The sequence below is a fragment of the Manacus candei genome, unplaced genomic scaffold, assembly GCF_025592945.1.
Source record: "Manacus candei isolate 608988 ecotype Guabito, Panama unplaced genomic scaffold, ASM2559294v1 h1tg000011l, whole genome shotgun sequence".
In the NCBI taxonomy this organism is placed as follows: Eukaryota; Metazoa; Chordata; class Aves; order Passeriformes; family Pipridae; genus Manacus; species Manacus candei.
The window spans coordinates 26,195,777-26,208,347 of record NW_026138059.1 but is presented as its reverse complement, the minus strand read 5'-3'; the positions used below and the strand labels follow the sequence as shown (position 1 = coordinate 26,208,347).

At 41.2% G+C, this 12,571-nt stretch overlaps 1 protein-coding gene across 3 annotated transcripts in view; it reads left to right on the top strand.

Moving 5' to 3' along the window:
- Positions 1-12,571, top strand: part of RARS2 (arginyl-tRNA synthetase 2, mitochondrial) — a 36,582-nt gene that overhangs the window by 20,472 nt on the left and 3,539 nt on the right. For all 3 annotated transcript variants that reach the window (XM_051777955.1, XM_051777954.1, XM_051777953.1), the window contains 6 exons: positions 2,098-2,158; positions 5,324-5,400; positions 6,690-6,814; positions 8,346-8,413; positions 8,513-8,622; positions 9,654-9,749. In XM_051777955.1, the coding sequence (XP_051633915.1) occupies positions 2,098-2,158; positions 5,324-5,400; positions 6,690-6,814; positions 8,346-8,413; positions 8,513-8,622; positions 9,654-9,749 (537 nt within the window). The remainder of the gene's footprint in view (positions 1-2,097; positions 2,159-5,323; positions 5,401-6,689; positions 6,815-8,345; positions 8,414-8,512; positions 8,623-9,653; positions 9,750-12,571) is intronic.

Genomic DNA, 12,571 nt, shown 5'->3' with positions numbered 1-12,571 from the left:
CTCCCCTTAAGCAGTCTGTAAGTAGATCTCTTCTTTGCATAAATCATAATACTTTCTTCAGCTATTAACTTTGAAAACAAAACTGGGATCTCTTGATCTGGTAAATAGTTGCCAAATAGTGAAGGTTTTAGAAAGACCTTTGCTTAAAATGTTTATTGACAATGTGATGCAGAAAAAAATGATGTCTCAGCCATGTCTGCATTTACTCAGTGGACCACCAGCACTGTAACATCAATTTTATTGCTGTTTTCCTGCCACATCATCAGTATCCTAAAATTCCTCTTGGGTATTTTAATATAGAAGCCTTAACAGTTTCTTTGTGCCAGTAATGCAAACAAATCAGAGGTCCAGCTCTCAGGGTAAACTGTGTACAGCTTTTCAGGGTGAGGGTATTAGAGAGATGTTGCAGTCAATCCTGCTCATTAAGGAGCTGCTGAATCCTGTAACCAGACAGAGGCAATGATGCCACAGCTCCATGCCCAGAGGTCAAGCAGTAGTAAGGCTGATCACCTGTTTGAACTAGGCACAGATACACACACACATAAACACACATGCACACACGCCCCAGCCAAAACCACTCAGCCCTCAGACAGCACATTTGGTGTTTTGTTCCCCTCTGGCTGATCAGGATGAAGGTCTGTTACTGTGAAGAAATAGATATATATGTGTGTGTGTAGATATACACACTTATTTATGTGATATGTATTACTTAGAAACCCAAGTAATATACATACGTATTGTAGCTCTAGTAGCTGAGATTCTGCCCATTAGCTGTCCCTGGATCCCCAGGTCTCCCCAGCTGTTGGCACCTGGACATGCAAGTCCCCACGGCCCATAGCCCCGCTCTGGTTACTGGCACAGACACACTGGATCTCTCCAGTAACTGAGCTTAGACATGTAACTGTTGGCTCAGGATCCTTGCTCTGCTCCATTGCCTTCTCCATAGAGACACATGTACCCAGACAGATCTCTCAGTCAACCCCCTGGCCCCATGGTCTCTCCAGCTGCTGGCCTGGACCCCCTGATGCCAACGGTACAGACTCCTCTGGGTGCCTCCTCTTTGAAGGCACACATTTACCTGGATACTTCCCAGCTTACTTCTCCTACTTACTGTCTATTCAGCTTGATATTTGCTCAGTCACATGTTGATGTGTGTGCCCTCACTCCAGATGTTGGCAGCAGAGACACCTTGGCCCCTGTGACCGATGGTCAGACTCCAGTTGCTATCACTTAATTTCACTTATGCCCAGTTCCCTTCAGTTGCTGGCACCACAGATGCACGGCCCATATGAGCTGTATGCCCCAACTGCAGATAATGATACTTAGACCTCCAAATTCACGTGCATACAGAAGAGAGAGCCCCCTCACCTAGGGAGAGTTTGAAATGGAGTTTTATGAGAAAACAGGAGAGATCGTGCTGATGAAGTTCAGGGCACAACTGAGCAAACATACTACCCAGCAACTGGCTTACAAGCCACCTGTCCCTGTTATCATCTTCTCCCTTTCTTTTCCCATCCTTGGTTCCTCCCCTGAGCGTCCTATGCTAAGTCTTGGGCAATTGCAAAACGCTTTTCCCCTTCATCCCATGTGTCCCACGTCCTTAAGCAGTACCCTCCCTCAGTCAGGTGGTCTGGAGAGCTGCTGTGGTGGCCCCTGAGGAGGCTTTCAGACTGGAACGTGGGGCCTATGGCTCTCCTGTGACAGCCCCTGGGAGGGGCTCGAGCAAGTTGTTTCTCTGTACTGCTGTGTGTGTGTGTGAAGATGAGCTTTGTACCATGTAACCTAATGCTAAGCACTGGGTTAGTTTTCCAAGAGAGGGTTGTTTCTCTCGTGTCCCAGTAGGCAGACAGAGAGCAGACCTACTCTGCACGTAAGAACTGTTTCCTCGGTAATTTTCATAGTTAGTGGTTTAAAAAAAAAACATTTCAAACATGTCATCAGCTAATTATGCATCTCTTTTCTTTATGTAAGGCATACATAGATCCTTCTAACTGGGCAGTCCTCTCCCCTTCATAAAAAGTAGATTATTTTTCCGAGAGGCAAATAATGACGTATGTTTGAGTGAAATTCCAAATAGTTTCTTGTTATCTCTTCCAGAGATCTTGCGGCTGCTATAGACCGAATGAACAAGCACAGCTGTGATACTATGATTTATGTGGTAAGTAATTCTAGATTCAGCAAACACTTTTGAGCCTGACTCTTTCCAGTAATCCAGGGGGGCCTCTTGCTCACAATCTGACTTAGACACATGGTATTTTTGGCAGTAAAATAGATGCCCTTACTGCCCAGCAGCTGTGCCTCAGTATGGCAGTGTTTCTTGGTTCTGTTTCAGTTCATGACCCACAGAATGGTTGAAAAATAACTTTAAACTAAAAGAGAGTAGGTTTAGATTCGATATTAGTAATAAATTCTTTACTGTGACAGTGACGAAGCACTGGAACAGTTTGCCCAGAGATGCTGTGGATGCCCCATCCTTGGAAGTGTTCAAGACCAGGTTGGATGGGTCTCTGAGCAATGTGGTGTAGTGGAAAATGTCCCTGCCTATGGCAGGAGGGTTGGAATTAGGTGATCTTTAAGGTCCTTACCAATCCAAGCCTTTCTATGATCCTATGAAAATCAACTCTGGAGTTATTCTCTATTATAAAAATTCATTGCAATTAGTTTCAAAGGAACTTTTATTTCGTTTGACATTGTATTTTCTCCTTAATCAATCTGGATGAAGCAGTTATAGTCAGGGAATGTTTTTATATTTCTTGGTTTGATTATTTTGATTTTTAATAGTTCCAGTAGTATCAATAATTGGATTACCTCCTCACTTATGTGAAACTCTCTTTTGCTCTAGTATTACCTAGGAGATATCTCATGATGCTTTTAGATCTTCTTTTTCCCGACTTTAGAAAAAAATAATTTTGTAAACCGTGTTCTTTTATATGAAGTCAATAACGTGGAAAAACTCTGCACGTTGCTGTGATGTGTTTAGTAATGCCCATATACTTTCTCTGGTACAACTTTTTCTGAAGTCAGTATAATGTGACAAGATTCAGGGGACAGGGAGAGATCAGTAACCACAACATTAAATACATAGGTAGTTGAAAGTGCAATTTCTAGTTAAATGACATTCCTCCTTTTATTTCAGTCTTCAGGAAGTTTTTCATAGCCTGCCATTCCTACATTTTGTTATAGAACAGGGAAATTTTTTTGGGAAATTCTTTGGATTTGGTGGGAGTTTTTCTGCCTCTGCTGGCTGGAACACACTGGGTTCATTGACATCGAAGGACAGTGTGGCTGTGAAAAATGCAATGCTTTAGGAGTTAGGGATGTTTCCTGTCTAGTTCATGGGAATAGGTAATTATTTGTATTTGTTATACTGTGAGGTGGTGGGGACCAAGGAAGAAGGTACAATTAGAAAGAAGGAATAGTTGGGTCTCTGCTTTGCACAGATTAGGATATTGCCTGAACGTTATGGTCATGGAGGGAGTGAGTGTGAAAGCAAGTCTTGAACTGACTGGCTGCTCACAGCTGAACTCCAGTAACTATTTACTTCCTTGGCTGGCCCTTTTTGTCCTACTCTGAGTCCAAACAGATGTGCAGCAAAACCAGACTGTGATGTGATTGATGTGTCAATTGAATGTCTGACTTGAGGGGTTTTTTATCACTTCTGGCTTTCTGAGGACTGGGAAAGTGGGTTATAACATGAGAGGGTGATAACGTAGGCTGTTAGGAGACTTTATGGAACAGACAGACTAATGAGGGACCTGCCAGCCTCACTGAGCTTTGCTGCTGTTTTGTGCCAGTACTGTGTAATGAGTTAAGTCTTAACTCAGCGTGACCAGAGGCAAGAGGACTTCATGGGTTTAAATGAGAACACTGATGATTTTAGTCTTCAATTATTAAATACAAAGGTATTTGTATTTAATATATTCTGTATAGCAGAATCCTAATCTTGTTACAAGAAAATTATTTAGAGACTCTTGAGTCTTATTTTAATAAGATCATCTTGTCTTCCTCAGATCAACTTGTTAAAGAAAACATTAAATTGGTTTACTAGTTGTAATGCTGTAAATCAGTGCATTCACCAATTTAGATTTTTTTAAATCCTACTTTTTTCATAAAAAGGCAGTGATATGAGAAAAATATTCAAAACATTTTAAAATGTGTGACATATTATTAAAGAGGTACTAAGATACCATTGAATGTTGCACTCAAAGCATGAGATGAAACTGCTTTTATTTATGAAGAATTGAATATAATCCATGCTGCCAGACTCCACACTTCTCCCTTAAAGCTAACCACTTAGTGAGAGAGATCTGGCTTTGTTACAGGTACAGAGATGAACCTCAGATGTAAGATGAATGGAAAAGACCTTGGAAGGCCTAGTTTGAAATGCTGGCCACTGCTATCCATTTATTAGCCTTGCTTGTGAGTCAACATGGAGAGGTGATAGAAGCTTATGAGGAACTCTGAAAGAGGAGGCAGGTGCTTGATACAGAGGTAGAATTGAGAAGGAACACAGATAAGCACATCGCTCACTGCTCACTCATTGTCTTGGAACACAAAACAAATGAGGAAGTAGTGATTATTTGGTTATCTCTGCAGGGTTTTTTAAGGAGGGATAAAAGGGAGTCTGAGTGGTGTAGTCAAAACAACTAGGTAGGAAAGTGAACTTTGCAGCAACAGCTGTAGCTAGAAACACATATGAAGATCATTGTTAGGCATAAACCACCATCAGAAACTACTTCAGTTAATAGGAGACAGTAACTGGAAGTAAGAGAGCACAAAATGCATAATTGTTATGAAATTGTGATAATTCATACTCCTTTTTTTAAAATTCTGTAGCTACCTTATAATGTAAAAACTACAAATCACACTAGAGACAATAGAAACTATTGGGTTCTTGAGACAGACAGCTTAAAGAGGTGTTCTGTTTCTAAGCCAAAGGAACCCTAGCGTTTGGTGACACAAAACATGGGTATATAACGAGCAGCAAGGTTCTGAAGGGGAAATGGAGGTTTTTTTTTGTGGGCAGCTCACAAATTATGGGAAACTAAAGAACATCAAGGTTTCCTTTCCCTTCATGTCTTTTTGCTTCGTGACTTGAATAATGTCTGAAAAGGTAGATTACTTTTTTCTAATATGATGCAAAATCCCATTGACATAGATTCCAGCTGCCGCAATTTTCAAGTCTTGTTTCTCTTCATAGATTTTAATTCTGCTTGCAGTGACTTACTGGCACAGTATCTGTGGTGGTGTGTGTTTGTGTGTGAAAAGCTAATCCCTATCAGACTTGGAGTGTTTTCTGATATGCATGAATTCTGTTCCTTAGACAGATAAAAGTCAAAGTCATCATTTTCAACAGTTATTCCAAATACTGAAGCTCATGGGTTATGACTGGGTAGAAAGGTATGTATTTATGAATCTTAATTATATTATATATCTTATTGAGTTGATTTTTTTTAAATGAATAATTTGTACATTGGAATTTTAGTAGACTGTTCTTTTGAGGAGAATCTCCTGATTGTGTCCACCTACCACCATACTATAGCACACATCATGTAGGCATTTTGGTTGAAGCTAAGCTACAGGATGTGATGCTGGTGTGCAACTAATGAACTCCAGAGTGGCAGCAGACATTTGGCCTGTAGGACCCAACTAATACTAGTCCAATAAGGAGGAAAAAAAATAACAAAAGAAACCCTTAGAATAGTGTGCAGTGTGGGCCTCAGGTCTTCAGCACCAGCCTTTTCATTCTATATGCCCACTCCTGCTGCCCTGATTAACTTGTGAATGGAGTCATTGCCGTGTGTCCAGGATGTGAAAAACAGCCCTGTCTCTCATTTAACTTCATAACTGCTTGATGTGAAAAAGAAACAATCTTTAAGACACTGTGGCATAGCTTCTGGGATACTGTGTGCTAACATATTAAATTATTATTCTTGAAGTATTATATTTTAGCAGTGATCTGAATCTGAGTTTGAATCATGCTTCAGGCTTGAAGTATCTATTGCAAGGAAGTGTATCCCTGCTGTTATTCATTGTAGCTACCAATCCTGTTAGCAGTCTGAGCAAAGGTCAGTAATGGATCTGCAAACTAAATCATATTCCTCTGCCAGACTGCATGTCTTTTGTGGTTAAATATAGCATTTTAGCCTTCTGGAAAACTAGACTGCCTCCTTTCACAGTGCTTAAAGTTGTCTTAGATTCTGGATCCAGAATAATGCTTGGGATTATTATAAGCAGAAGCAACGAATATTTTATTATTAGCAATGATTAATTATACTTTTAGTTTAATGTGCCCACAATAGAATTATTATGACTCCCTTTCTAATTATATTAACAGATCTGTGTTGGCACAGTAATTTGATCTGTCTACATCCTGCCTCTCTTCAGTTTATTGCAAATTATTGCATTGAGGCCTCTGTGCTAAAGGTAGTAGCAAGAGAGGTTCCTGAGAGCACGCAAATGACCAGGTTATCATAATTCTGATCATAATTTTCCCATTATATAATAAATATGGAGCTTTGGTTGCTGAAATGAGAGTTACTGATTATATCACAAAGCTTTCTGCGTTGGAGTGTTATTTATTCAGCTGTTATTGCTGTTTCCTGGTAGAGAATCCAGCTCTGAACAAACACTGCAAACATTTCTCTTGATTGAAATGTAATTTTAGGTCCTGCTGCTTTTCGACGCAGGTGCCAGCATGTGTCTTTTGGTCTAGTTCAAGGGATGAAGACTCGAAGAGGAGAAGTAATTTTCCTGGAAGATGTTTTAAATGAAGTTCGCTCGAGGATGTTACAAAACATGACTTCTGCAAAAAGTTAGCTATTTCAGGTCTTATTAGTTTCTTTTGATGTTCTATGTTGATCAAAAATGTGTCATCTTTTCCACCCTTCACTTTTCCCTGAATCAGACTAATCACCGTGATAGACCCTGATATGTGCATTTCTTACCTCTTATAATATAAATAATGTTAAAATAATTCTTTGCAACTCTGTGAACTTCCCTAAATTACAGATTTGCAAATTCTAACATTCAGTGATATTATTTCATCATGCTTTACAGTGGGAAGAAAGTACCTGTCTTTGGAGACAGTAGTTGCTTTTTTCTGGAGGGACAAACTAGTCCATAGAAGGGTTGGGGCTGGAGTTCAGGCAACAGTCAGATTTCATCCAAAGGATTTTTGACAGTTTTCTCTGGCAAGAGTAACTGTAGCTTGCCTTCCACTATTGCCTCGTCATCCTCCCAGCCTTGTGGCTGTTCACAGGGTGCTCAGGAGGTCACTGCTCTGCAGCAGAATGTGCTGAAGGGGATATTTGCCTTCACCTTACTCTTGCTGTGGCTCTGCGACCTTTTCCTCTCGATGCAGTAAAGATTTAAGCAGTTCTCAGTGAAATGCTGCCCCCTCTTGTGCTTTCTGGAGTTAGGTGCTGGATTGAATCAACCATCTAGTCAGGTTAAATAGTGTGCGTCTTCCTTGCTCTGCCTCCTCAGCTTTTTTAATCCAGGTAATTTTGCTTGTAGAGTGGACCAGGAGAAGGGGATCAGGCAAAATGATAGAAGGGTGCCCCTCAATTCAAACCAGTTTTACTGCAGAGAGGATTGGAGCTTAGACTTCAGTTTAAATATTGGTGTCATAGCTGAGTGCAAAGGAAACATTTTAATGCTGGAGTGAATGGAGAGTGTGCAAACCTGATCCCTTTATGTAGTCTGTTCCGCTTGTACTCCCTTATCCTCTAGGTATTGGTGGTGCCAGGGTACTATTAGTGGGGTATTGAGTACCTCACAGTCCAGGGTTGGACTGGAATGATCTTTAAATGACCCTTCCAACCCCAACCATTCTGTAATTCACTCAGTTCAGATTCTCTGAGTATAGTCAATTTAGGTATCTTCTTTAGTGGATGGTGTGACAACTCCCTGAATGTATCCAAATGCTCCATTAACCATTGGAACAACTTTTTTTTGATTGTTTATGCACCTCTATCACTTGTAGTTTATCAGTTTTCCAACAAAATCTGAATTGCCCTCTCATTCTCTTCCTGAACTTAGAGACTGGCTGTCAGAACTGTGAAGAGGAATTCAGGGTAGTCTTGCTATCCTGTTGTAATGAACCTTTCTGACCTAAATATCTGTGTTACACATATTAGGGGAAGTGGGAAAAAGCCCATCTGAAACAGCTGTATTTCAGCTTTTAAGAAAGGTTTATATTCTGGACTTGTTGCTGCATGCATCCTGACAATTTCATATTGCTAGTTTAGGGTTTTGCTATTTTATTGGCATCTCCAGGTCTGAGCAAGGGAGTCATTATGGTACTGCAGACTTAACTATTGTTTCTTTCTGTTTCTCTTCAGCAACCAAAGAGATACAAGACCCTATGGAGACAGCAGAGAAGGTTGGTCTTGCAGCACTAATAATTCAGGTGAGTCTGAGCTGCCTCATGACTTGTTTGCATCTTCTGTGCAAAGTTAAAAACTGAGATGAAGAGCCTTATCTAGGTGACAATGATTTATTTCTCCAGGACTTCCGGGGCCTTCTCTCGTCTGATTATCAGTTCAGCTGGGATCGAGCTCTTCAAAGTCGTGGAGACACAGGTGTGTTCTTGCAGTATACCCATGCCAGACTCCATAGGTAAGTCAGTGTTTATGCACAAAAGTAGAGTTTTACATGAATTTTAACCTTATTAACTTACTGCTTTGTTAAGGAGTAGTGTCAGCTCCTTCCTAAAATATGACACATGTTCACTTTTTCAGCAGAGGTGTGAGTGTATGATAGGAATCATTGAAACTTCCCAGAAGAGCAAGCCAATTAAAATGAATTTTCTGCCTCATTTCCACAGAACTGAGCTACCTGTCCATGTACTTTCCCAGTTCTAGGAACAGCCTCTCTGTAGTTGGTGTCAGTGATGAGGAATGGTAGCCCTAGGATTGGGGAAACTGACATAAAAACCAAAACACACATACTTGTAAAATACACCACATCACAGAACTTTTGGCTACCGCAGTAGCTAGTGGGGGTTTTTTGACATTCTGTTATTTCCCTCTATTGGTAACCAAGGTTAAAAGCAGATCCCTTCCTGTTGACTCTGGTCGAACACCTAACACATTTAATCACTTCTTTAAAAGAGATTCAGAAGAGGCAAGTTTGAGCGCTTTTATTAATTATAATGAACTGTCAGAGCATTCTTAATGCAGAAATCAGTATGTATTTTCATGTAAGGTCCCTTCCTGGATCAGGCCAAAGGTCTGTACCACCCTGGTGTTCTGTCTGAGGCAATGCTAGCAGGAGTTGGTGCTCGGGGAGAATGTGCAAACCTGATCCCTTTCTGTATTCTGTTCCCCTTGTCTTCCCTCATCATTTAGGTATTGGTGGTGCCAAGGTAGCATTAGTGGGGTATTGAGTACCTCTCTAGTCCTTTTAGCATCAGCTTCTGGACCTGTTGTCCATGGATATGTCTAATCCTGTTGATACTGAATGGCTAGCACAATTTTTATATTTCTTTGTCTTGAGTTGAAGTCAGCTAGTCTGTCTCAGTGTTCCATTCATCTTGAGCAGAAGGAACCTACCCTTTTTCTTAAAAACACAAATTACTGTTTTTCTTGTTCAGCTTTGCTAACAGGAGGTTTTCATCCCAACATTTGTTTTCCATTCTTACACCGTAGTTTAGAACGGACGCATGGGAACGCACAGCTAACTGATGTTAACGTGGCATGCTTGCAAGAGCCAGACGCCATCTCTGTTCTTCAGCATCTTCTCAGGTTTGTCTAGTTTTCTTTCCAAATAGCAATTCTCTTAAAATAAACTTCTGGATATGCTGCCAACCTTTTGAGAAGGCACAGACTGTGTGATCATGAGAAAAAATGGCTATTTCAGGCAATGACTTGTCTTCCATGCCCCACTGACTGCAACTAGCCCTCACTTGGAAATTTTTGTGGCTTTAAGAAGCTATATGACAGAAAAAGCTGTATTTGGAACATACTCTGTGTACATGATCCTCTTAATTCTTTCTTGTCTTCACAAAAGTATGCTAGGCTCTATATAAATATTAACTGCAGATTTAGTTGGTCCCTTGTATTCTGTTTTTGTCATGTGGGAAAAGAGAGAGGAAGTGCTCCTGGGTGAGGTGAAACAGAGTGTGTGCATGCACATCCAGTAGCTCAGCATCCTTCAGAGCTACTGAATGTGCACAGCTAATACCTGTTAATAGCAGTAATGTTCTTCATTAATTCAGTCTTAAAGTTGAGCTGTTTCTGTTTTCATTATTTCATAGATGTGCAGTTAAAATACAGAAACAAGGGAGTTGTCCGTGTTGCACAGTGTGTGATGGAGTCAGAAGTACGTGAAGCTTTCAGAATTCCTAGTGAGAGGTCCTATATGCTGCAGTGCACACTGTGCAGTGCTAGAGAGTTAACTCTTTTGACCATACTAAGACCTTCTTGAGGGCATCTGTTTAAAATCTGGACTTTCAAAAGTCATGCCAGTGTCCCAGGTGGTTCCTTTCAGCCTGTAGCCTGTAGAGTCCTATCATTAACTGTAATTGCCTCAAGAGGTCTGCCTGAAATTCATCATATGCTGCATGTTCTCTTGAGCAACAGGACCAGCCAGCACTCTAAATAAGACCAGTAGTGTGTTATTTTTCCAGTGCCATTGTATTTCATGGAAAACATGAGGGTCATTTCTTGGGGTTTATCAGATTAGTTTATAGCTGCCTGTCTTGTGTGTGAAAACGGACAGGGTTATGTGCAGAGATCACTGCATTGCAGACTTGTGTCAATTTTCAGACAGAAGTTGTTGATCCACTGCAGGGCTCTTGATTTTATTGAACTTCAGGTCTGCTAATTGCGAAGGTCTTTGAGCCTGGCCCAGTACCATATGGAATCTCTGTGAAGCATCTCCAGGGGCCTTTACTTCCAGCAGAAAGCAGTTTTTAGGTTATCTATTAGACCAGGCACACAAGGGCTAACAAACTTATCTTAAAATATTCCACAGTTTCAGGAGTAACAATTACTGTTCAGTCCTCCTTCTGAGTTGCCATGACTCAATGCTTCTTGAAAAGTTTCCATAATAAACCCTTCTGAGTTGTCAAAAGCCTGTCAGAAGGCTCTGCTTCTGCTGTTTGAAAATATACCAAACATATGCCTGAAAATAGCTGCCCAATTCTGAATACCATTAACTTTGCAGTCTAATGAATAGTAGACTGGAGGTAGCAGATAGAAGATGGAACCTTCCACTAGTCCAGGCTCTGAGTAACCTGCCAAAACCAGACCTGGCAGGGGGATTGGAACTAGAGAATCTTTAAGATCTCCACCAAGCCATTCTATGATTCTATGTATAACCCTGCAAAAGCAGACTTACTTGACTGATAAAATAATCTTAGCAAGTTGTTGTAGGCCAATACTGAAATGGCAGCTTCCCGAAGCAAAAAAAGCTGGTATCAAATCAGGGTCCTTTATTTGGTACCAACTTTGTTTGAAGCTTTTATCAATGGCTGTTTGATGGTGCTTGTTAGCAGTAATTTCTTTGTACCCACGCTGCTGCCTCTGAGGGGACCAACAGCTGCTGGTGTCTGTGCTGGCCCTGAGACCGTGTGGAGGTTCCCCTGGTTCTGTCTCGCTCACGTCAGTGGCACAGTGTGTGAGGGCAGTGACCTTCCCCAGCAGTGACCACCTCGGGCATGCTGGCTAAGATCAGCTGCTGAGTGCACGTGTAAGAGGTGTTTTTGTGGCTTACCCACCCACGGGATGAGGAGTGCTCCCTCCTTGGTGCTATAGCTCTTACGTGACTGCTGAGCCCTTGTTACTGGAGCGCACTTCCCAGTTCTGCAGCTTGTCTTTAAAGGAGGAAGATCCCAGGGCAGTTCAGCTTGGACACGCTGGCAGGGATGGGCCTGGGAGCTGAGCAAAGATTAGGAAGTCCACTGCCCACTTTGAAATCTCTTCAGCCCCAGAGGTGTTGGTACCTTCTGTGAAAAAGGAAAGCAGAACACATGAAATAAAAACATAGATTTCATGACTTTGCCTATACTGCCCAGTTTAATACTGTCTTACAAAGTCAACTATGTGTAAGTTATGTAGGATGATGGTGCTTGAGCAGGGAGGTTGGACCAGATGACCCACTGTGGTCCCTTCCAACCTGACCCGTTCTGTGATTCTGTGGGAATCTGTATTCCAGGATTATGTAAAATCACATTGTTTTTGTCTTCTTTTAATGCTACAAGGTTCCCTTTAGCTACTTAAAAGTCTAAGCTGCATTTACTAAAGGCAAGGCCCTCTAAGAGACTATTTTGACTCTTTTGGTTATTTAACACATTTTTTGCTCCTAGGAACTTACAATCAGTGTTAAGATGTAAAAACAGACATAATGTTCCAGGAGCAAATATAGCTCCTGTGTTCTCTTGGGTAGCCTGCCTCTCTGAGCTCTGCCATCTACGGTGTTTGCAAAATGAGGAGCAGAAGCAATCTCCTTCAATAATAAGTGAATGAGGAAGGAATAATGAGCTGTGTGCTAAAGACATGGCTTAGGTCTGGCTCAGAAGATCAGTTTTGCTAATTCTACAGCTGTAGTTGTGTGCTTGCTCTGA